Genomic DNA, 26,653 nt, shown 5'->3' with positions numbered 1-26,653 from the left:
TTTAAAAACTAAATCCTCAATCCAAGTCATGGTCGAATGATCTATAAGATCAGCAACAAGAGTAGGATCTTCATGGTGGAGAGGGTAAGGAGCTGACCCAAGTTTAACTGTAGGGATCCAAAATCCAGCCAAGGATTGACAGAGAACCCCGCTCCAATCTGATAAAAAATCCCTTTCATGAGGAGACTCCGACCCTTACAAAGGGATTTCCAACCCCAAGAAGCAGCAGCAGGACAAGGGGCCTTTAGGAAAGAAGTTGAAGGAAAATATTTAGCCTTCATCATACTTCCCCATAGAGAAAGAGAGGGTTTGAGAAGTTCCCAAGCCTTCTTACATAACAGAGCCTGATTCATGCTAGTAGACCGCTTCAAGTTAAGACCTCCATTCTTGTTTTTTGATTCTGTTCAGTATACCAAGATTTGGGTATTAATCGCATCAAAACCATACAATAGGTCGTCTGACTTCATAATTTGGAAATTTCTTGGATCTACAAGATAAGAAAAAGAATTACAAAATAGGTAGATTTAAGTGTAAAAAAAAAATCAAGTCTACTTGTTTTTTAATTATTATTATTATTATTATTATTATTATTATTATTATTATTATTATTATTATATCTTGAATATCTAAACAATTTCCCCCCCCCCTCCTTTTTTTTTTTTTTTAATGGGATTTGCTATGATTTACAATTGCCTAGTGAATTTAGACCTCATGATCTACCACGCGGTAGTATATGAGTGGATTCATACAATAGAGGATCCCATATCCATCTCATTAGTAAAATTCCCACCCAAAATGAAAAACGAAAGCGACTTGAATTTCAATAAGAATTTCTTAAAAATTATGAAACTACAAGCAAAGACACAAGAATATAATAGGACCAGTTTCTCCTTACTCAAGGTGAAGAATCTCTTCATTTAGGATATTCGAATCTTTGATTAGTCATGGGAAATGATGTTTTTGACTCTTTACAATAGAGTTATGATGCCATAAGAGTCTAATCATAGGGTCATATCGCCAGTGGGGAGGACATTCTCTCTTCTCCACGGTTGAAGGAAAATTTAATCCAAAATAATAAATAAATAAATAAATAAAATGCAAAATGACATTTTTTTATGTTGAGCCACTTCTTTTATTCATTTTGGGTGAAATTTTACCAATTTAACTAAAAGTGTGTTATCTTTCCATTTCAAATATACCCAAAATCTCTGGCAAATCTTAACATTGGCCAAGTTTATCATATACCTGAGAAGGGGACAACTTTGGGATAATTGAGATGAGTCTTCAAGATATGAAATGTAGGTTGAGGTCCTAGAGGAGTGGAACATGACTGTGCATAAAAAATTAAATGGTAATGCAGATGGTGCCTTCAGTCTCTAAACCAGTTAGATTGGAACTCAACTCAGACCCATAACCACCCTCCTGTGTTGACATTAATCCCCTGCAAATTCTGATCCAACAGGTGAAACAGTTGGTAACTCTGTACTTTATTCCACACTGCCCAAGTTCAGCTAAACCATGCATCCTTACATTGTGACTTTGGTGGGTTGCTGGGTAGGGCAAAAAGTAGAGGAACAGAAGAACTTAATGTTTTGATTGAATCGGAATTCTGGGATTTTGAATTTGGTGAATTGGGGAGAAAAAAGCAGTTGGTATGTTTACTGAATTACCAAGTCTTGGTTCAAGAATTACGTAGTTTGCAATTTTAGTAATTATTAGTACAAAATGCACCATGTCAATAAATGCCAACTCTTTCTGTCGGGGTCGCCCACGTGGGGTAATATAGACCCCGCTAGGATTAACAACCAGATCCATTACGTTGCGAGTTATTGAGGTAAGCTTAGATCTTTGTCGTTTCCATTATCTTTCAATTCGTGACGAACTGAGGACTCAAGAAGCTTCTTCTATTCCTTGGGGCCTCGATTTATAGAACTAAAGTTAGCTTTGCAGTTTTGTGAAAGTCAAGCAAGGTTAATTTTCTTTTATAGTTAGTTACAAGGCTTACAGAGTTGTATTGGCTCACAAGCCAGTTCATCTACACTTTGATCTCCCTCTGCAGTAATTCCTTTAAACTGGAATCGTGCCAAAAACAGGGCCTTACTGACTTTAAAATTGAAGGAGACCCCATTGAACATGCATCTTGTTTCATAAATACAAAGAGAGATTTACAGAGATGAACTAGCAAGGCCTAGCAGCTGCAAACCAAGATGCCTCACAATCAATATCACCCGAATCCTCCACGTCTTTCCTCTTTATTAACAGTAAAACATAACTCTCTTCACATTCTCCTTGAGTGCCGGCAATGGCCTAACTCCTGACTCGCCGGCTGCCCGAGTAGCCATTGAACCAGTCTCCTGCATCTCAGGTTCCATGTAGAATCGAGCTCGAAATGCTGCTAAATGTGCATAATATGCTGGAGGAACTACACAATTACCAGAAAAATGTGTGGTTAATGATCTCTCATGCATTAAAACAATTAAAACAGAAGTTGCAAACATTGTCTTGACACAAGGACAACAAAGTCCCAAGCCCTCACAAGATAGCGCCATAGTATATCTGTAAGGGCCAAGATCCCATTTTAGATGGAAAAACCCAAGTTTAATACTTTAACTTCAATACACTAGAATAAAGGCACTTTGACATCTTTTTCATCAAGAGTAGTTGGATATGTTCAAAGAGTTTAAAATCTCATTAAATTTATGATTTAAAAAAAAAAAAAAATCTCATCATCTTTCTGAGTAGGGTCAAAACCTTTTTCCCCCCTTTCTTGCCTACTTGAGTAGAGATAATACCAAGCAGCAGTTAGGTTTCTTGAACACATTCTTAAACCCTATTTTCAAATTAAGCAAGGGTCTAATATGGTCCTTTTTCATCCAGAGATTGGGAAAAAAATTGATGGACAATGCCACACACAATAAGATAAGCAAAAAAGAAAATATCTTGCATTCATGGGAAGCATAGTTTCCACGTATCAGGATTGGATCGGCTGGATTGGTCTATCTGCATCACCATCCAGACCGCAATACCCGGTGGTTAATCCAGCAATCCAAAACCAACACCACGAAAACTCCCAAACTTTGTTCCTGCAGCATCACCTCTTTCACTCAGGATCAGGTAGATTTGCCAATCCAGAACATGATCCTTAATGGCTGATCCAAGCCAGGACCCCGAGTTTTAAAACATTGATGGGCCAAGAGAAATAGAAGAAAGGCTTGGCCTCTGGAAAAATGAGAAACCCCGAAAGGAACGCCAATAAAATCATGGAAGGAAGATCATTGACTTACCAACAGAAACAGAACGTGTGCACCTTGCATATGTGTAACAAAGATTATTCGTCAAAGACTGAATTCCATCTGCTGTAAATTTGTTTTCATCCCATAGAACATGGTAATGAGCTGGTCGGCTTGTTCCCTATCAGAGTAGAAAGAATACATAATCTTAAGAGAGGACATATATTTGTAACGAAATGTGTACATGTGAACATGCAGCATAAGTTTGTGTACACCTAGGTGCTATGAAAGTATGATTTGTCATCCTGCACAAGACTTTATACTCCCCCTGGCCCTGCGTCAAACCATCTCTCTCTCCTTTGATGCACCATTCTCATCAATCAAAAACATTCAATGGGGGGAGCACCTTTTTGGAAGGAATGATGCCCAAAGCCAGATGATGAAGAACTTAACACCCCACCCCGCTCCCTTGTGCTTTCTATTTGGAACTAAGTTTTCTAACTACACCTGACATGTCATCCTCGTTCAAGATCAGACTACTAGTCCAATTTAGACTTAAGAAGAAAGGACTAGTCTAGGCCATTCAATCTCATCAATCAGCAACCATTCAAGAGGCTGGATGGGGCAAACCCAGAAACCAGATTAATAGGAAACTATAGTCTTTTATCTGGCACTTGGTTGCTTTTTTTTATTTTTTATTTTTTATTTTTGTAAAAGGATAATTCCCTCTGAACCCATAACCCCCAAACATAAAGCGGGATTCAATTCTGGATCTCCTCTATGAATTAAGTCGAGACCTTACAACTAGGATGAGGGTGGTAACTCCACTAGGTTGCAGTGTTGCATGGGCATGGAATATGAGTCTTTCTTGGTTCAAGATCTCACAGTCATTACTACTATATGTTAGAATAAAGGATCAGAGATGGGCTGCTCACAATTGATGCAGTTTAAATCTGATCTCGTAGCCACCACTCATCCAAGAGGTGTCCCACCTATCAAATAATCCCATAGGATAGCACAGTATTGATCAGGTTTTACTGTTGGAACCACAGAAGTTTCCTGACCACCCATCATATAGTCCTGAAGTTAATTCTTCACAGTGTTTCCTATAACATAACAGACTTCAAGAAACATGCTATAGACTGGAAAGCATCCAAATGGAGATCAGACTAATACTAGTGTAAGCAATATGTGTCAGTCGGGACCACCAGTTAGGGCCACTAAGTGGTGTATTGTCTTAGTTCATACCCTAATAATTTATCATCTGGGCTTTCAGAAATATCGTGTTTTAGATTTTCCCAGAACAACTTATTTAAGGGTTTCAGTTACTTTGGTCCTCTAGTAGCCATAACATGTATTTGTTGTCACTTGACAAATTATAGCGATTTGGTCCCCATGCATAAAATGGAAAAAACTACAGTTAGAGACCTAGCTAATACCAAACAGAACAACTAAAAGAAGCAGCATTTCACCTGAATACCAGCATGGCTACAGAGATAAAAATCAAACTCCGTTGGATGACAGATCTTAGAATCAACTACTGTGCCTGGAAAACATTAAAGGGAAAAAAGGCACCACATGTTTAGATAGACATAAGTCCAGATTAATTTTCTCTCTTTTTTTAATATTTATATGTAATATTTACAGTGGTTTTTATTCTTTCCCATGAAACTGCAACTTTTACCAGGTAGAATGTTCCCACTCTTGTCCGTGCTGCTCCGGTCCTTGTGGTTATTAGCAAATAGTCTCGTGTGATGTCGTTTTTGAACCACAATGAAAGTCACTGGTGGTTGGTAGTTTGGTTCCAGAGAGGCACAAGCCTGTATGGATCAACTATCAGTGTCATAAAAATTCTTATTTAACTCCAGTTATTGAAGGTGAAACGAACAAGCAACCTACCTTCCGGATTGCATCTAACTCATATAGTAGAACTTGATAAAATTGCCCTTCACTCACACCATCCCTGCTCCAAATAAATCCACTTAGTAAATGAAACCATGGAACATAAAATTATGCATAATGTGCAAATGTATCTGTGCATATATGTAGCCAGCTGGGAGTTTTGCACATCCCCTGTGCATGTTTCATCCAGTTCAGTCTTTGTTTAATAATCACTTTTGCTCACAACTGAAATACCCTTGTTTTTTTAATGTAACTGTAGTCGAATACAATTCTATTACGATTCCCTAAACCATTTGAGGTCGGGATTAAGTCCCTGAACAAAGACATTGTTACAAAACCAAGCTACAAAGCATAAGGCAAACCTAGTTGTGGCCAACCCTAAGCCCCATACATGATGGGACCTCCATTATCCAAATATATGGTTTGCTCAAACATATCAGCCCCATATATACTGGCCAGAGTCATTACACCATCTGACAAATTATAACTTGATTCATGTGAGCAGAGTCTCGGTTGACAGCAACCTAACCTAGGAAACTGGGCCCACAAAGGTTCAAAAATAGCAGCATATTTATCATTCGCTCCAAAAATTGAGACATGCCAGCACCTCAGTGACATGACTATAGTTTTCTTGCATGTTTAGACTTTCTATATAGTATTGTGGGGAAGTCTAGATACCTGTAGAATATAATCCTTTGCGGTTTTTGTCCAGTAGCCTTCCGAAAGGAAACCAATAAATCACTGCATTTAAAATGGAAAGATAATATCATAGAAATTTGGATTTACATAGGGGAATGGTTAACAAAGCAATTTGAGAGAGATTTCAAGTACCGGATCATTCCACCACCAACAGTACCACGAACAGGGTCATGCCAAGTCTTGTACAAGTCTTGTATGAGTTCCTGTCTGTGAGCTTGAGCACAAACCAATCCCACATATTTTGTGACTTCAGGCCAGTCCTGAGAAGCTACTACCTACAACCAAGCCAATATCAATCAGCATCCAAAATTCGTGTATTTAACGAGCAGAGAATTTAAGAAAAGTTAATTTAGGCTATTTGGACTGTACAGCAGCGATCGAAGGGCTGGAGTCTTCTCCATTCTCAGGATGGGTGACATCTGCTCCAAATATTATGGTTGGTATGTCACTGACCAATGGTATTCTCCACCTGATGGCATCCAAAAGAACAGTGTTTCTTCCTCCCATCTGCAACCAGACCAAATCAGCATTGTGCATTTATGAGATATAAATTATGTAACATATAAATGTGCATCTAGTACTGGGGATATTTCTAACCTTGACATTAATTTTCAGGGCCACATTAGCCAGGTACTGTTTACTAATCTTAAAGACATACTTTGTTAGACAGCATTGTGATATTAAACCAAGCTCCGTTTCACATATCCGCTTGAGATCACCTTAAAAGGAAAAAAATAATCACATCAGATTTGAAACAATTCTGGTTTTATTTTAGTTTGAAAAAACTAAACTCAAATCCTGATCTTCATGAATTACCACCACTAAAGAATAAGAACTTCACATACCATATAGAGAACCATTGTTGTCAGGCAAAATCACCAGGAGTAGCTCTAAATCTTTTGCTTTGAGTTTGTTTACGGATGCATGGTAAACATGCTTCAAAGCTTTCTCTACTTGTTCAGGCTTTGCTGCGTAGATAGGAATAACAGGCTCTGGGTTGAACTCCTATAGGATAATACCAATACAGATTCAAATTAATAAAGAACCAGAAGATGAAAAATCACGAAAAACACACGCCATTAGAGGATAGTCAAATATCATGTTTAGAACTAAAGAAGTACTACCATGCCAGATACTTGACACATTTGAGCCAGCTCATTGCAAAACCCCCTAGCTACACTATCTTGAACATTCCTTGAGAAGTTGATACATGCCCACCGGCAGACAGTACTCCCATTGATCATTTTCTATTTCACACGAGGCAAGAGAATGATCAGACAAAAGATTTGATGTAGAAGTAACTAAGAGAATTGGTAGATTGGAATAAGAAATTATGCATTTCTTCGAACTCCAACTCAAATTGGAGGCACATATAAAGATAAATCCCGAAACTTAAATGAAGAAAACTGAACCATCAAAAGGGGGAAACAATAACTTCAGGACAGCCTTTTAAACTTGTTTGTGTTGTCTTAGAAGGGAGATCATGAAACCAGGACAATATAGATTCATCAATTACTAGGGCACATTATGGATCTTATGGAAATCAGATTATTGGAGATAAAACTCAACTCCCTACACAATCGGGCATGGACAAAGAATTTTGCTTTCTAGAACCTTACTTTTCCTTTTGTTTTAAAATTTTGTTGGAGAACTTGAGGGATGGAAAGTAAGTCATTGCAAATGAGTGTTCATTGTGGACAGTAGAGAGTACAATTGGTACTTTATGCTAGGGGAAAAAGATAATTGAATACAACATATTTACCTTGTTCATCATATTCCACTGACCAACTTGGGGCAAACAATCTTTTTCCTTCCCAGTATCATGATATTTAAGCTATAGAAAATGATGAAATCAGTAAGTGGTCAGAAGGACCAGAACAAAATATCTTAGCTGAATTGAGCAACTACATTCCATTAGCTAAAGCATTACCCATGGAGCAGGAAGAATCCGAGCCTCAACGGAAGCTAGCCTTTCACTTATTTTGATCCCAAACTCCTTTGCATATGGGTCTTGATCATAAGTATTATGTTGAACTGTCTATGTAATTTGGACAAAAACAGTGAAGACAAATAAGTGGCTTACTTATCCAAAAGATTCTGAAGGAGGGTGGGAAGATGGGGAAAGCATTGCACTAAGTTAGCAAGCCATAGAAAATGCAAAGTTATAGTTAAGTCACTTTTTCCATAGAAAGTACTATTTGGCAATTTTTATATTAAAATTATATATTAGAGTACAGAAGAAAAAAAAAAATCCTACTCTTAGTTGATTTCAGCTTGAATAGTTGAAAAGAAAATCTGTTTCAGATCAGAAATACCTGCAAAATGTCATTTTCCCGATCTCTGGGTCTTTGGCAAGTCACTTTCAAAAGAGCTGTGATTTGTTTCTCGTTCAACCTTTTGGTATACCGTTGGCCCTCAACAATTTTGCAGGCCTGACGTCCACAATAGTGCAGGTACCATTTCAATAAGAGCCAAAATCCATTTAACATTCTCACCCAAAATCAATCAATAGGAAAGGCTTTATAGTGAATGACTACCACTCTTACCTCCATAGGCAAATAGTTTGCCTTCTTCTGGTTCCCAACTTGAAGGCAAGGAAGATGTGTATGCTGAATTGTGAAGCCGTACATCTCCTGAAAATATTCAACAACTGACTTCATTGTTGATTTTTCATCAACAGGAAACCTGCCGCACCATACAAGCAATAACAGAATCATCATGGAGTCTGCTTACTCACTTTAAGAGATTCATATTTGGAAACCCAAAGGGAAATGGTAATAAAGTTCCTGACTTCCTTCACCACTCAATATAAACTTTCTTCATATGATTATTTATATTTGAACAGAGATTAATTCTTGCCAAATTCTTTCTATTAAAAAAATTTAGTCAACCAATGCAAGGATCAAAATCTCTTCAGAGGCCTCATGTATTAAGAAACCAATATGATCATGAGACAGAGCATCTTACACAAGTTCTCTAGTAGGTTGTGACGTTAATCCTGAAACCCGATATTTCCTCCGCACATTCCCTCTATGTGTGACTTCCACTTTCAGTCCTCTAAGAGCCTTTTTAATCTGGTGGACATTTTAGAAACAAAACTCCAGGCATAAATTTCCAAAGGGCAGGGGGAAAATGTAATAATTGGCCTCCAACACAAAACAAGCCAATAGTACCTTTACACGATCAGAATCTGATAATGTCCTGGAAAATACACCCTTGCCAAGAAGCTGAGCAACAAACTCAATTACAGGGAGAGGCTCAATAAATGCTGCAGATGACATATCTGTGGAATGGATAAAAGAAAAACAAAATCAGGGGAATAATAAAGTGTAGATTAGAAGAGAACAATATTTTTTCCTTTTTCTTTTTCCTTATTATGTGATATTAATTGATTGCATTCACTCACCAATATTCAGTGTTAGGCCCATCTGGGTAGGCCTTATACTCTGATAGAATCCACACCATGACTCCACACCCTCTCCGAGTCGCTGTGGTGTTCTTATTTCAGGGGAAAAGAAAGATCTCCCAACAGGGCAGTACCTTGAAATGTAGGAATAGTTGGACAGATAAGAATGGCTACTACTGTAGATTGGTAAAACTAAACAGATTCAGTGAAATCATATACCTTTTGGAAGAGAGTTCTCTCAATACAATGTCAAGAATTTGAAGAGCTTCCTGTGGAGCATCTGCTCGTCGACCGGCGAGAAACTGGCTCAAGTGATGCAAGTCTGCTCGAGCAACAAACTTGATCACCACCTTATATTCTCTTTCTCTTCTGAAAAATTGTAATTAAGTACAGTAGAAGTAATTACATAATGATACTAAGAGAGGAAAGCAAAAAAAGAACCCTTTAGAAGCCATGGAAACAATTATTTTTTGTGTCCAATGAAACCCATTAAGGTTTCAAGACTTTGAAGGACAGATGCAAATCCTTACTTGGGACCACCGATTCCATCATCTTCTTCCACCAGTTTAATGTTGAACTCCTTGGAAGTGAAGGGAAGCTCCCCAGCTGTGTATAAGCACTTTCTTCCATCATAAGCAGGCAATCTCTTTCCCAGGTCAGACTCCTTGTACAGTTTCACAAGCTCTGCTATGATGGCCCTGTTCACAGTTCTCGATACAACTTCAGGAGTAATGTTGACCTGCAAGGGAAAAAAAAAATTAAAAAGGGAGTAAAAGTAGGAAAGAACATTGAAAAATGGAAATTGAGGTTCAAATCCTACTCCATGGTTTCTACTTGCAACAAAAGATTATTCGAAGGAAGCCTTGAGGAATACAACTTACATCATATTGGTTCAAGTTCTCTGCTGCTAACTCTACGAAAAAATGGTTGGCTTTTACTGTACACTTTGTCCCTACTTGTCCACAACTAGGTCTGGGGGCAAATCTTAGAGTTTTGCTTGAAGATGGAAAACCCTTCTCTATCTCACAGATATGACCTCCGTTCTCCACAGACCCATCTTGAATCTCAGGTGACAGAGTTCCGCTGGGGCACCCTTGAATAGTTTCATGACCGTAAGTGCTGGGTCTTCTGGAAGTTGATCGCATAACGATATCACCCTGATAGGATTTTCGGCCACCTCTTCCTCTCCTCCTACCTCTGTTCCTTGAAGGAGGTGATGTGTGGTGGTTCGGAGTGTTGTCACTCGGGATTTCTTCTCGAGGTGGGCCTTTCCCATTTTGTGAAGTTTTGGGAACCTTCTTCACTGGATTCATGGTGCTCTGTATTTGGGTTTTGATCACAATGTGTTGTTCTGAGCTCTGTATCTGTCTCATGGGCATGGTGACTAAAACTGATAACCAGAAGATGACCTGATTCCAACGAAGTAACCTTCACCAAATTCACAGGTTTCCCTTTCTCTCACAAGTTTCAGGGAATCTGTACTGAGAATCCAATTACAAAGAAAAGAGAAACGTGTCAGCAAGGTTATTTCATTGATAAGCAAGTAAACTTGTTGAAAATAAGACAGCAATACATCATAGTCTGTACTTAGAAAGGAAAAAATTAGTAATGTAGAGAATCCCGTCCATTGTTCTGATAATAAGCATTACCATTTCTTTGCAAAAGTCAGAACCCAACACTCTATCTCAGAAACCAGAGGAACCTAATGAAAACCCAGAACCCAAAAACAAGACTTCAACTAATTCACATCTCGTGATTAAAGATTTACCAGAGAAAAAAGAAAAAGATACTCCAGGCCCGTTACTTCATAACTGACAGTGGTCAAGCTCAAAAAAGAAAAAACTTAGAACGCAAATAGCAATCTTGGGAGGGGGACACCAAAACCGCCATGAAAGGTTCAGAACCACGAACTTCCATACTCTACCCCTAAGAAACTGAACAGCGAGCACGAGACCCTCCCCACTCTCTTAAGTTCAACTCTTCCACACAAGTGCTAATTTCCGACGTCAGAAACAATAACAGAAACGCATATAAATTCTATATAATCACGCTACACTTGCTGCTAAAAATGGAGAACTCCAAAAATCAGAACCCAGAGCCAGCTACAGGGCGGAGTAAAGAAATTTCGAAACCCCCCCCCCCCCCAACAAACTCACCAGCAGAAAAATCCGAAGTTTAGGAATTCCAAAACAATGAGGAGAAAAAAAAAGCTCAGTAGGGAATTAGTTGAAACGCAGAATAACCCAGAAATTGAAACTTACCACGAACTCATTTACCATGAAGAAGGACGATAGCTCTCATTCACCTTAGCAAACGCTTCTTCAATCAAAAGCAGAGAAATCCAACAGGAGAAAAAGGAAAATCAAAGACAAACTTAAAAGAGAGCTGCCAAAGAACCTGAAGAGCGAGGTAGAAAGAGAATCAAAAGTGGAAACTAAAGATGGGTTTGTGTTGATTCAGATATAGTCGTATAGACCAGAGATGAATCTCATACACGCATGCAACAAGTGCATTTGGGTGTTGCTTTCCTTTTATCACGTGTAAAAGGCTTGGAGGGCCTGCCTTTGCTTTTTAATTCTCTCTCTCTCTCTCTCTCTCTCTCTCTCTCCCCCCAGTGTTGGTTTTGGACTGACCGCGCAACCTCGGGGACGTAACATGCGGAGATTAAAAATATCAGTGAGAAAGACAATCCAGAGGAACTACAAAGGATTAAAAGCAATCATCCACCGAAGAAGAATAATTCGAAGTTGCAGTTCCCACTTCCCTCAGCATCTCCACTCTTGCCGACCTCTCTCTCTCTCTCTCTGTCTCTCTGTCTCTCTCTGTCACAGCTTTCAATGCATCCAAGACCAAAGACCCATGTACCCAAGGGTACAACGGTCGATTCCAAGTGGATGATAAGAATCGTGGGGGTGTTGGTTTTGTTACTTTTTCAGTTTTTTGGGACTTAAAGTCTGATATTGTAGATGCCAAGCTATACTGTGCTGAGTCTCCTCTTGCCTACACCATTGGATGGTCTTGGAATTTACACAATCCCTCTCATGCCCAGTTGGATTTGTTCATGGTAGGGCCCTATGGCCACGTGTATGTACACTTGAGATTTAGGAACTAGATCTCTAAGCTCTTTACTTTGAACAGATAGTCCCACACAATAGATATGCATAAAAGTTCAATCCTTTATGAGTTTGGGAAGAAAACAGAGGAGGGGACAGTCCAGATTGAATAGAATTTCTCATAATGGCATGGGGACCATACAACAATTAGGGCATCAAAGCCTAATAAACACACAAAATCATTACTTCCAATGAGAGCCCTAGAGGTTCTTACCCAAAAAAAAAAATTGAGAGTCTAGAAGCGATTATGGGCCTGTTTTGTTTTGATTTGGGCTTTTTTATTGTTTGTAAAAGACAAGGTAGAAGAAGTGGGGGGATTATATGGGCCTATTTTGTTTTGTTTGGGTATTGATGTTTGTTTTATTGTTATTGTGGACAAGAGGGGGATATTTGAGCGAGTGTCAAAGAGTTTCAAAGAGACTCGTTTTCCCAAGTTAGAAGAGGAGTGCGTGTGGTGGGGACCCACATACATTGCTACTATGATTCCACCCATTTTAAAGTAGGGAGTGCCTTGGTTAGTGAGTGGTGACCCAGTAGTGTCTGTATTATATGACCAGCCCAGTGGGTCTAAATCCAAAGTTCCTCCTTTTGAAAGGCTTTTCTTTCTTTTATTAGACAGAAAAAGAAAAGCCTTAAAGGAGAAACAGAAATCTAATAAAGCCTCAAGAGTTACAGGAGAAACAGAAAAGGGGAAGAAAAGCCTCTTTGGTGGTGTTGCTTCCTCCACCCCATTCTTTGGCATTCTTCCTGAAAACCATTAATAATTACTGTGGAATGAGACATGGTTAAGTGGATAAAATGCTTTTATTAGTATCACTGTATCAATAGATGTAAATATGATGCAATTTTGTTCTTTCTCTCTTTTTCTTAAAGAAGAAAGCTATGTCATTACTACTTAACAGAACCTACATGGATGGGGTCCCTATTCAGCACTAAAAGATGAAGATGGGTCTAGACCCAAAGCCCATGTAATAAGAACCATTAATACTTGTACTCTCTTTAGAAATTTCTATTGGAATTAAATACAAAATCTTGTGTTTGGTATGCATTCTAGGTCGATAAAGTATTTTAAGAAATCAAATTAGACACAACCTTAGTTTTTCATCTATGATCTTAAATATCTGGACCTACTATTTATTAACGTATATTTATCATCTCAACTTCTAAAAACCTCAATATTTATAGGTCCCAAGCACCCCACCCCTTAAAGATCTCAACTCTAAATTATGGCTAAAGAAAATGAACTACACAACTATATATACTTTTTTCTTCTCTTGGTAATGGTGTTTTACTGATGAGGAATGGATGTACAACCATTAGCTTCCGTCAAACATAGATCGCGAAGCTTGCCATGGAGTGGATGATGGCCAATCTATCTCACAAACAAGAGACAATGTCTTCCTAACCAGAGCATCTGCTACATAGTTCATTGCCCCTGGAATACAAACATACGAAGGATATTATCAGCCTCCACAGATCTAATAAAGGTGTTGTTACATCTATTGGAGAAACATGCGGTGGGTCAAGAATATACAACTATACTTTGAAAGCATTCAAAATTGTATAGTGAACTATTTGAAATTAGGTTGTGTTTAGTATGATTTTTTAGAATGCATTATTGACATAGAATGTATAACCATAATCTTTATTGTATTGCTTCCTCATTTGGCTTTCCCTTTTCTTTGATGTTTTTATTATATTTTTTATTTTTTCTTTCGAAAGCAAGGTTTTCTGGACTATAATCCACCAATGTACCTTGTAAGGAAATAAATTAGCAAAGAACACACAAAAATGACAAATTATATTATCATCTTTATAGGTCAACGTCTAGATAAGTATAATTAATTATGGATGAAAGAGTTTCAAAAGGCATTAGGCAATAAAATAAAGCACTAAACAAGAGAGGAAGACAGAAAGTGTCAATTATGCAAACACGAGGAGGGCATCATTTGCAACCAATTTAGAAATAGGGTACCTCGGAAACTGAATGAAACATCTTATATTTATCTATAAAATTTATGGATACGAGACATGTTATGATATTATGTTTAAAAGGCTAATTCATTGAAACGCAAGAGCAAGACAAGGCATTGAACTCCTCTGTGGTGAAACACAGTGTTCGACGCGTATTCAATAGTCAGAAATGTTTTGGCATAGAGTTCAAGACAGTCACATACAATCTAAGGTGTTTCTAGGCGTTTGATGTACACCAAACATTGTACTGTGCTATAGAGGTGCCAAATTCCTAGAAAACTCCAATCACATAAGGTATGAAAGAACTATTCTGTTAAAAGATAAGAGCCTTTAAGATTCCTTAATATATAAGAGTGATAATTCTTCACATAAGGGCTGGATTTTTTATCTAATTCCCATGAAAGAGAATTAAATTAAGATAAAAAAAAAAGATAAGGAGAAAGTGATGGGTAATGAGTATGGAAGGCCTACCAGATAAGGAGGATCAGAAAATAAATGAATATGTATCCACCACGCGTGTTGATCTTATTTATGAGGTTGTTCATGACTATATGTTGAGAACATTCTTTTATTTTGCAGAGAATGAGAATGTCAAGGAAGCACGCGTCTAACTCTTGAATCATGTGTTCCTCTATATATTTATATATACTTATCTCCATATTTATGGGATAATGTTTACTTTGGGGAGAGGGAGCCTCTGGACCCATCTACTGTATGGAGAATAGAGCCATCAGCAGCTATAACTTGTATAGGACTTGCCCTAGTGATGAGGGAAGAGAAGTGATTCAGAAACTCTTAACCCTAACCAAATTTCAAAAAATAAAATAGAAATAGACGGTAAGAGTTTTAAATGATGAAAATTTTCAGACAATATGGCCAAACAAATGGTAAAAAAAAATTAAAACAATAAACGGGTGTACGAGTTTTAAACGTGCAGATTTAATAAAAGGGGACCAAAAAATGCCAGTATAATCATATAAATTAAAGAATTATTAGATAAATACTTGCATTTAATGTTCAAAATAATTATAATATCCAACATTAATGCATATATATCTTTCCTGACTCATTTTAAGTTTTAAGACATCATTGAATATCATCTAATACCAATTCTAAAATCATATACAATTAAAAAATAAAATAAAATAAAATAAAATCCAAAGCCTTGTTTAGCAATGAGAGGCTTGGTTGTGATGTTTTTCATTGTTGTCAACATAGTTGTCACACTTTCAAATTGATACATATTCACTTGAAGTTGTGAGTCATCACTTTAGAAACACTTTTCTGCAAATTGATCAATTTGTTGCTTAATTTCAGGGTTAGTGTATTGAATTTTAGTTGAAGGTTATATCATGAGAAATGTAGGCCTTCGATTTAGCTTCATGTTGGTGAAAAAATCAAGTAGATTGGAGTTTGGAAGAAAAAGATATCATTAGTTAAGGCACCATTTGATAACGTTTCTATTGTTTCTGTCTAGAAACAGTAGAAACGGCTTTTCTCGTTTCTGGAAACAAAAATGGATTTTTTAGTGTTTGATAAACTTATTTCTCGAAACGTTTTTTGCAGACATAATGCCACTAAAAAACCCAATAATATCATCGAATGCCCAAAAGGGAGAGAGGGTTCGGTTGCCTCTTTTTAGGTTTAAATAGTTGAGAGATTTATCGGGCACACTAGCATTTTTTTTCTCTCAAATTCGTTTTTAGAAACAAAGAAATAAGTCTGACTTGTTTCATCAAAGTCGTTTCTAAAATTATAAATAGGCATAAACTTTGATTTATGTTTTTAGAAATGGGTTAAACGGAATAACTTTATCAAACATTTTTTTGGTTGTTTCTTAATTTCTGGGAATAAGAAAACGCAAAAACGACAAAAACGAAATGTTATCAAACGATGCCTAAAAATAACCATTATATTTAATAAGTCTGAAACTGTGTTTAGAGCGAGAATGCTTGCCGATTGCTTTTTTTTATTCTTTGAACATATAAAAAAACATGCCTTAAATGTTAAAAAGCAAGAACTCGTTTAAAATCGTTTTAAAAGCGCTTTTGCTAACTAGGGGCCAAACCCTTGTGAAAAAAGAAAGATATCATCAGAGCTGCAGGGAGAGATGGGTATCTGAGGCTCTGTGTAGTTGGGTGATGAGGCATAACCAAAGGACTAAAATTTGAGAGAACTTTATTGGGTCTGTGCCATTATGCATCCCTACAGGCCCTACAGGGTACAAGGCAGCCTTTATAATCTCTCTTTTCCCTTGTCCTCGCTGCAACCAAAATTGTAACTTGCGAGGCAGTAGGGATGAGAAAGAGAGGTTAAGTGTTACTGTGGGTAGTACTTATTAGTGATGAAAGAAGAGAGCCATTGATCTTCGTCGTCTTCTTCTTAGCATATGTAAAGAGTAAGACAAGAATCATGCTCTGTAAGCTCTGTAGGGTTTGCAGAGTTTCTACTAAACTAAAATGGTAAGCGAAATTAATCTCTCTCTTTGGGGGACATGACAAAGTTCCTGATCAGTCTCTACTTTGCCGACCACAGGACTGAGGACTACTTCCAGTTGTCCTTCTTGGGTTTATAATTAATAGAGCCAAAGATTAGTACTGGGGACTGAGAACTACTGATCAAAAATCTGAGAATAGAAGATGGGTTATTGGAACTTCGGAAATTTTGTCTTGATCAAACTCGTGAATCGTCAGTAGACTCTGGGTTCATTAGCCGCTTTTACTCTGAATCAGTGACTCTACATGAGGTTGGGTCACATGACTCACATTTATGAACCAGATTCAAAATTTTAGCGCTCAAGTTTTTTTTTTTTTTTTTTAAGGCCTATTCATCATAGTTTTGATTCTTCTATCAAATAAAAATAAAATAAAATAAAATAATAAAATAAAATAAAAAAGAGGGTGGGCTGATTTTGAAGGATCATTAAGAGGTCAAAAGCTTAATGAAGAATCCAAATCAGGTTCATATACGAAAACAATCTCATATGTCTTTGGTCTATAAATTTGAAATCTATTAAATAAAAAGAGAGAAAGTGAATTTTAAATCCACAGATTAGGGACATATGCGATTGTTCTCGTACATGAACCTGGTCTGATATCCTTAAGGAATTGTCCCACCTTGAGCTTTAATAAATGTTACATGTGGGGCCTCGTGTGGGGGGTTCGGGGATGGTAGTCCCTAAGAAATCTTTTTAAGGACTATATGGGTATTTTGGTAACTTTCATGTATAGAGTTCAGTATATAGTTGTAGTAAGTATTCTTTCTTAGTAAGTAATTCGAGAGTGTGAAAACAAACAATTAAAATCATATTTCTCTATTGATAGGAAAATAGGATTTCATCTCACTATGGACATAGTAATTTTATCGGAACCACTTAATCTTTGTATCCATAATATAATTGGTATTTACAATTTTCATTTATTTTCTGCATCAAATATGATATCAATGTGTATTTCAAGCAATTAATAATAAAGTAGGATTTCATCTCATCGTGAACATAATTATCTTATTAAAATTACGTGATCTTTTTATTCATGATATAATTATTATTTACGATTTTCATTTATTTTTCAACATCATTTTAGGATTTTCTGACTCTATAAACATGATATCAATATGTGTCTCACTGTCAACCAGTTAAGATCCAAATCGTTCAAATTAAGAAAAAGTACATTTCTTTTTTTTTTTTTTTTTTTTTTTTACCACCAATACCAACTATATGTATCAATGTCAATCATGTCTGTCACTGATAGCCGACCAAATTATGTCAGTCATCCAATTTTTGATTCTATAAGGTTCATTGACCAGTCAAATGTGAGGGACAGTGGGTCCATTCCATAATCTGAACTTCGCTGAAGCAAGGAATGTGGTGAAGAATAAGGGGTTTGCCTCCTTAATTAGAGTAGTGTCAAATTAGATTCATGCATGCCATCGCAAGGTGGGTAAGCTCTCAGCCAAGATCTGAGATACATGATCTTGGGATTATCTCACGTACATGTGGGGAGGTTGGTCACGCATTGATAAGCTGTACTTTAAAACCTACAATCAAACATGGTATTTTTTTATTTTTTTTGCTAAGACGTCTATCCAGGCCTTTGGTTTTACTGGTCTCACGGGTCAATATTGACCTTACAACTATATGGATCGGGTTATATTAGGATTGAATGAGAATCATTCAACTTTCACTGAAAGCAGTCAAAAGCACTAAACACCCTATGTGAGTGACCCAAAGTGTGCCTAGTTTGAGTCGAACTAAGGACGTCCAAGTTTATGGTTCGTACTAAGTTTGTTGCTCACCTACTACGCTAACCCTTTAGGTTAGAATCAAGAGAAAATTGCATTGCCACCCCCTGAACTTTGGTCATTATTCAATGCCACCCTTTAGACTTTTCGAAACACCAAAGACACTTCCTGAAAATTCAAACAATTTCAAATTAGTCCTTGTCGTTAGCCGACTGTGTTAAGTGATAGAACCTCTGTTAATTTTTTTACAAAATACCCAAAACACCCACGGCTATTGTGAGAGGACAATATTACCCTCCCTTTCCCTTCTTCTTCTAAGCTGACATGGTTCTCTCGCCTCCGACGTAGGTTCGTGGGCACCCCTCCCCTCTAGCGTAGGTTCATGAGCACCCCTCGCCTCCGGCGAAGGTTTGCGGCTACCCATTCCCTCCGACGAAGGTTAATCTTCACTTCTCAAAACTCAAATGGAACAAAAATGAAAAAAAATTAGAACCTTGAAATGGAAATGAAAAAAATTTAAAACCCTAAAATCGAAAAGGCAACGTAAGAGGTAGCAGCCATGAATGATGAATTGATCAATGACTCTCCTTCTGAACCCTAAAGCCCAAGAAAACATTAAACAGAAAAGAACAAAAGCCAATAATGGCATTTTTACTTCTTCTTTTTGCAGAGAACCACCTCTGTGCCGAGACCGAATCCGTCAACAGAACGGACATGAATGAGCTCCAATTCAAACAACTCCACCAAAGGCTGCACATAATAGAGGTCATTGGCCGAGTACTTATCGGACCTTCTGGTAAAGCTATGTGCAAAACGCAAATACCACCGGGCTTCAATGTCCGTTCGATTTCCCCAATGATCTTGGACGGGTAGACTGCGTGGTCGAACACATTTGAGAAATCAAAATCAAAGCTTTTGTTGCCAAATGGTTGGTTGTGGAAATCACCAGTCACCGCCAGCGGAGGATACGGGACCAGATCCATCCCAATCGAGTCTGATACACCAATTCTTTGTAGCATGGCCACCACTTGCCCGACTTGGAATTGTCGGACATAAGGTTTTTCTACTTGACGTCGGTGAAAAACCTTGCGAATACTTGTATCTTATGCTCCCAGTCTCTGGTTGTCCACACCTGCCTTAGCTTTGGATTTAGGGTTTTGTCAAGCTGTTGTTGTATGACATGTCATAGGAGTTGAAGCCCGGTTGGACTCGCAGTCCACTATTAGGACGGGATGATGATGATGGTCATTTAATCAGAGGTACGATGGTGGTATTCCGGTGGGTACCCGTAAACCTTTGCCGGAGGGGAGGGGTGCCCATGAACCTACGCCGGAGGTGGGAGAACCATGTGAGTTTAGAAGAAGAAGGGAAAGCGAGGGTGATATTATCCTCTCACAATAGTCCGGATTGTTTTAGGCATTTTGTTAAAAAACTAACAGAGATTCTATCACTTAACACGGTCGGCTAACGACAGGGATTGATTTAGAATTATTTGAATTTTCAAAGGGTATCTTTGGTGTTTCAAAAAGTCTAGGGGATGGCATTGAATAAAGACCAAAGTTCAGGGGTTGGCAATGCAATTTTCTCTAGAATCAAACATGGTACAATTGAGAAGAAAATCAAAATATTTCCACAAATCTATTGACCTAGTTAGAAGAAGTTTTGATAAAATGTTTTCTTTGATTCATAGAGGACAGGTCACTGGTCACCATCATAATGTTCATAAATTCTTATAAGATTTTAATATATTTCTAAAGTACCCTTTTAATGACTTTCGCACACATCTCAAGTCTTCATAATGAATGAAATCGTATTCACAGTGGCATAAGAAAACTCAATCCTAAGTTTTATTTATAAGAATAAAGAACGTTATGTGATCATGTGGCCAATGTGCCAAGACATAGAGGAGGGGGAAACTTGACGGCCCCGCCCCTATGAAATACATAATCCCCTCCCCTATTGATGCCCTTACACACCCCTCATTGGACCTCACGTTGGTGCAGGGACTATGTGATTAGATAGCGTTTTTCTTTCCTTTATTTATTTGCTATTTTTTTTTACTTAAAAGAAGATAATTTTGATAAAAAAAAATATCAAAATGCATTAATTGTTAGGGATGAATGCAAAACTACGAGGCAAAATCCAAGTAAACAATCACACACAATTTAAGGAATTTAACATGTTTTGGTAAGATTATCTATATGTACATGAGAGAACTTGATATTTTTCACTAATCCTGAAAAACCTCTACACCATTCTACACCTCATAAAGTGATCCCCCTTTGCTTGTCTAGGTTTTTCCCACAAAAACAATTTTTATAGAGAACCCAAAAGCCCTAATCCTAACATAATTATAATTATACCCTTATATATGTAATGGATTCCAAACCCGACCCAAATATAAATACAAACTCAATCAAAGTTATATAGATCCACCGAATATGAGACATACCCATCCCCAACATTAATAGCCAATTCCAAAATAAGTTTTGGAGATAGACATTAATCAGAATCAAGGTCTACTGCATTTTAACTCAGATAAAGCATAAGTTTTTGAGTTGGATAATTCAACAAGCACGTCATCTGAGATTGAGGCATGGAGAAATCTGTAAGATGCAATAGTGATAAAAATAGGGAAAATAGTTTCTATGGGGGAGTTTGCCCTTGCGCCCAGACACATGGGGGCACGAAATGGCCGGTCCATCCCTATAAAATGGAAAATGAAGCTTCTATTGATGCTTCCTCGTGCACGCATAAAAGTCGCACTCCCCCACATAAAACACTTCCCCATAAAAATAGAGAGAGGACGTTGTCCATACCTGTGGCTCTTGCGCTGGTGTGGAAGCCAATAGGAGGGTGTGTGGGAGCATCAACCACACAGGGATAAGGTGGTCTTTTGTGTGGTCAATGCTTCTGCACGTTGACGCAAGAACCACAGGGACGGGCAGTGTTCTTTACCCCTTAAAAATATTATTTTGTTAAATTTCATTTGATCCAAAACATGTAGTCACACCAAACCTGTGTGACATTACTACATTAATGGTGCTACCAGCAATAAACCAAATAGAAACAGGTTCATTCCACTTTATAACAGCTTTGATGTACATTTTTTCAGATGATCTAGGTTCCTGTGCTTCCTAGCTAGTCTTATTTGTGTTGTGTATGTGATTATGTGTGTGTGGAACAAATGGGACCAAAAGAGCTTCAAGGTTTGGTGGGTGACGGAGAAAGGGAGTTACTAGAGCATTCAAAACTCAATCATGGTTTTGAAAATGCAAGGGAAGGCTATCATTTCTTCAAAAGACTGGAAAAGCAGAAGGAGAGAGCGACTCCACTCCATGGCTCCCCCACCAACCCATGGGCCATACCCCTCTTATCTTTTCTTTTTTACTGTCTTAATTTCGAGATGACCAAAAGAAACCAAAAGTAGGTCTTTGATAATCCGATTTGACCAAAAGTAGTGATCAATGAGAGCCCACTTGCAGAAAGACACAATCCCAAGAGGATAGATAGATAGAATTGACAGAGACTAATTGCATATTTGGCTTTCAAAGCAGGGAATCATTATAGCCATTGGAGTTCATTATCAATCTCAAGATATATGAGGGTACCTTCATATATATCACTTCATGTTCTTTTTACTTCTTATGAGCATGAATGAATGGAGGATTTGATTCTTAGGCAAAATGGTTCAAATCAAATTTTTAAAGAGAATAAAGGTGAAAACATTCGATACAGGTTGATCCATATCAGCATCAATTTTTAAAACCATGATTCAATGTTTCTTGGGTTGAGGTAGAATCTGAATGATTGGTATGATTCTATCCAATTTTCAATCGATTCCATCGATATCGATATTATAGCCATGATTATGGATTTCTATGGTTCAGGCCTTCTATCCTTGGTCTTTGTAATTTTGTTGTCAATTTATAGTGAGAAGTTTATGAAAAAAGTAAAATTATATTTTAAATTTATGATCTTTAGGATAAAGTTTTCCTATACTGATAAACAGATTCATGTTGGATGATTTGCTTTGTCTGAATGAAAAAAAAAGGGGGGGGGATGGTTGAGTTATGGGTTTTTTTTTTGTAATCAAAATAGAGAAACATGGTAGCACTTATATTTTTTCTTGTGACTCGTCTATAGACCCAATATGAATACCGATTCCTTACTTTTAAAACCCTGGTCCCTCTCCAACTTTAAGACATGCATATTAATCCGGGATGGATGGATCTGGATGGGTCCCCTTGTAGTTGGTCTGGTGTCTTTGGTCTAATCAATCAATGCCCTATTTAGTCTGAGCTCCATTCTCATTAAAAAAGATAAAGGGGGAGACAACTCTTGGGCTTTTTTGAGACTGGCCCATCAGGTGGTCATGCATGGTTGTATTTACCAAAACACCCTTTAAGCTCTGTTTGGGTCACCAATACTCTCCATATAAAAAAAAAAAAAAAAAAAATTAACGTTGCGGAGTTTGATTTCTAGTAAAATGAGAGAATTCGTTGCCTTGATGAGATTCTAGCTTAACCTGCTAGCCAAACTTATCATCAGCTCATTTTAATGGAGAACCAAATCAACAACAAGCTGCTTAGACTTGCAATGCAAACTGAGCCTAAGTGCCTTTTTCTGACAGTTGGACCCAAACCATTGAACATGGTCACTTTTTAATCCATCAAACCAAGGGGGAAAATGTAAAAAGGATCCATTCATTATAGTGGATAATCTTGATACCAAATCCAACTACATTTGGGTTGAGCCCATGTTGAGTACTTACATGTTGCGCTCAGTCCATATGACAAGCCCATTTGAACCTTAGGGTGGGCATTAGACAAGTTATGACAAACCCAGATAACGTCTTTGCTTATCCAACCCAAGTCAATCTTTAGCCCGAGCCCGACGCAAGCTCAAGTTGGGTTGGGCTGGGCTTCTGTGGCTCTCTCTCTCTCTCTAAACCAACATCCACCAAAAAATGTACTCTCCCTTCCCACTATAGGCTCGAGAGTGTATGATACCAATATAATATTTCACCACTATAGGCTCGAGTGTAAGATACCAATATAGTATTTTACATTGCCAATGTGAGAATCCCTCTGCCTCCCCTCACCGCTCCTTCTCTTTTGAATGAGCAACTAACTTGGTTATGTTTTCAAAAGAAATCAGGCTCAAATCCTCTGCGATGAGTGATGAGTGGCAATGAGGATTCAATAACTGGGAGGACCCTGACATGCACTCCAGCACTTGGGTCCCTATTGCCATTTATTGTCTCATCAAAGAAGATTTTTATGCGAAGAAAACGTATAGAATTTTAGGTTAAGTTCTCCTCCACCAGGGTGAAGAAAGAATCTCTTTGTCAATGGTGATGTGACATTATGATTGAACTCTATGTTCATCATTAACTCCTATCCAATTAAATAACTTGAAAGAATAAAACAATGAACAATTAAATCCTTCTATGATTGTATCTAGGTGTTTCACCTTTTATGCTTTTCTCTCAATGGAAGTCTTTTGATTTTATTATTTTGGTGACTATGAGTTTGCACACATTATATATTTATCTACAAAGGTTACCAAAATGCATTTATGTTGACAGAAAAAATATCAATAGGGTCCCTTAGGTAGTTGCAATAAGCATTGCTTTAGAACAAGAAGGAAACATAGGAAGGGACTTTACGTACACGGTTGGGTGATGACATTTATAACCACATGACTCAGATGTTTGGTCCAAATTTAGAACTAAACTAGAAACTTCAATAAAGGAAGTTATATGCACTGTAGAATCACACGACGACGAGACCGGGTTCCCCTAAATGTAGCTAACGTACACGGTTAGGTGATGATATTTACTTCTTTCATGCATTATTAATGGGCAAAATGGTCGCGGTACGTGCAGAAAAATAGGAATGCAGAACGTTCGGAGCTCGGTGAATGTTCACGTAAGTGATATGATTGACACGTGTTAAATATGTTAATCCTGCTAACAGAGTTGTAAACGGTTGTAACTCTGTTTAATATTATTATATTTAAATAAATAAATAATAAAAATCCCAATATAAGCTGACTCCTCCTTTCATTCTGCTTAGAAATCTCGATCCTCTCTTTCTCTCTCTCCTTGCTTCTTCTTCAAGGTTGTTCCTTCTTTCTTCTTCCTTTTTCACCGCTCTCCAGTTTAGTTGAAGTTTTATTTACCAATTTCAATGAAGATTTGCATCCATGGTAAATTCTCATAGGTTAATAATATCTACCCAATAAGTAATAATAAAATCCTAGATATTCAACAGCTTTGTTTACTTTATAAATTCAAATTTGTCTTTTGCCATATATGCAAACTTTACTGTCCAAATCCTTTCCCTGATGATTAATATGTAAATATGGTTTTTGGGATATGTGTGGCCAAGTCTCTCAAATGTTCAGTACCTGAAAATAGTTATGTTGATTTTGTTCTTATCTCATCCTATTTTGAGAGAGAGAGAGAGAGAGAGAGAGAGAATTGAGATTTCCCAACAAAATCGAAGGAGGAGTCCGCTTATATTGGATTTTTATTTTTTATTTATTTATTTATATAAAAAAATATTAGACAAGTTAAGTAACCACATCCATCATCTCTCCACCCTAAAAACTAGGAATCAGTTACAATAAAAAAAAAATAATAGATGGTTTAGATTAATCTAAACTTAAATAGACGGTTAATATTAAAAAAAAGTGAAAATAAGATTGCAATACGTACGTCCTGCTACCACTCGCCCTTATTAATGATAGTAAATGGGGACCTATGTCATCATGTAGCCATATGGTATATCATACACTCATGAAGAAGCCTAAATAAATTAGAATGAAGAAAAAAATGGAATTTGGATCCTCTCCTTCCATTTAAGCATCCAATCCCAACTCAGGAACGGACGTAGGATTGGTCAAGATTAATACCATTCATCGTTCAATATCAATTTGAATCGGTCTAGATCGAAATATTTCAGACAAATCTACCCATATTTAAAAGAAAAATCAGTTTTATTACCATTTTACCCTTGAACTATAAAAGTGTATCAAGATCGAAAACGTCAGGATCTGAAATCTGTCATGTAAAACTTTATATTTACATATAGAACTTGAAAAGCAAGTTATAAAAATAAAATATATGGATTTTTTTTGGTTAAAAATATGATATATAAATGATTTCTGGTTAATATAAACATAAAATTTTAAATTAATAAAACTGCCTTCATGTTTTTTCCTTATCAAAACGATTGGGAGTAGATTTTATAGTCAAGGTTGTACATATGGCACCTATAAATGACTTGTCTAAGTGTGCCACATTACAGGTTGGATCATGGTTTCAAGTATCGGTTATATCGGGTCGATATCGGTTGAGACTGGTCCCTTATCTGATACCGATTCGAATCGATTATCCAGATTGTTTTAGGGGTAAAATAGAAAAAAATAATATTATTTTATAAAAATCAAGGGTAAAACAAATCAATACTCACCGATCCGGATTGATATCGGCATCCTTGAATTGGATGGGACTGATTTTAGATGGATAAACTTTAATTATTTATTTTATTTTATTTTATTTTTTTAAAATAATCTTAGAATAGAGATATAGTCAAGCGGCAAAATATACCATTGATATTTGAGGTCTACCAAATAGGTGCACTGCAATGCTTCAACTATTAAAATGTTCATAATAACACATGAGTGGTTATATATATGATTGAATCTAAATATTGTTTTTGACGTTGAGGTAGAAATGAATATTTAAAACAATGCGAACAAAAATAAAAATTAAAAATAAACAATCATACAACACAAAGGATGTACATTAATTGGCAGGATTGTTTACATCTATACTCATATAACCAAACAAAAAAAAATCTGAGGCCAGTGCCCGTACCCCCTTGCCATGAACCCACCAATCCATCAAGACCCCAATAACGAACCTCTGAGATCTCAAGCCTTCTTATTAATCTTTCAAAATCAATCAACAAATATAAGCAAAGAATACAAGCAACAAACTAGGTCAAATATTTTCTAAAATAGTTTTTTTTTTTTTTTTTTTTTTTTTTTTTTTTTTTTTTTTTTTTTTTTTTTTT

The 26,653-nt window shown here is 37.0% G+C and overlaps 1 protein-coding gene and 1 pseudogene across 1 annotated transcript; both read right to left on the bottom strand.

Annotated features, from left to right (window-relative positions):
- Positions 1-1,950: 1,950 nt before the first annotated feature.
- Positions 1,951-12,031, bottom strand: LOC122069187 (protein argonaute 10-like). The gene is made up of 22 exons (XM_042633141.1): positions 11,499-12,031; positions 10,119-10,718; positions 9,768-9,976; positions 9,457-9,606; positions 9,238-9,371; positions 9,005-9,114; positions 8,799-8,905; positions 8,378-8,516; positions 8,147-8,263; positions 7,762-7,869; positions 7,594-7,665; positions 6,956-7,078; positions 6,677-6,836; positions 6,429-6,550; positions 6,201-6,338; positions 5,964-6,106; positions 5,811-5,873; positions 5,130-5,193; positions 4,915-5,050; positions 4,703-4,776; positions 3,285-3,411; positions 1,951-2,422 (listed from the first exon to the last, which is right to left on the bottom strand). Exons 2-22 carry the CDS (start codon positions 10,614-10,616, stop codon positions 2,256-2,258), a joined length of 2,961 nt encoding a protein of 986 aa, XP_042489075.1. The 5' UTR covers positions 10,617-10,718; positions 11,499-12,031; the 3' UTR covers positions 1,951-2,255.
- A 7,186-nt stretch (positions 12,032-19,217) lies between these two features.
- LOC122069183 overlaps positions 19,218-26,653 on the bottom strand; it is a 9,147-nt pseudogene continuing 1,711 nt past the window's right edge.

This window comes from Macadamia integrifolia, unplaced genomic scaffold (genome assembly GCF_013358625.1).
Source record: "Macadamia integrifolia cultivar HAES 741 unplaced genomic scaffold, SCU_Mint_v3 scaffold542, whole genome shotgun sequence".
Classification (NCBI taxonomy): domain Eukaryota; kingdom Viridiplantae; phylum Streptophyta; class Magnoliopsida; order Proteales; family Proteaceae; genus Macadamia; species Macadamia integrifolia.
The sequence above is the reverse complement of the archived record's forward strand: the minus strand, read 5'-3'. Positions and strand labels throughout refer to the sequence as shown.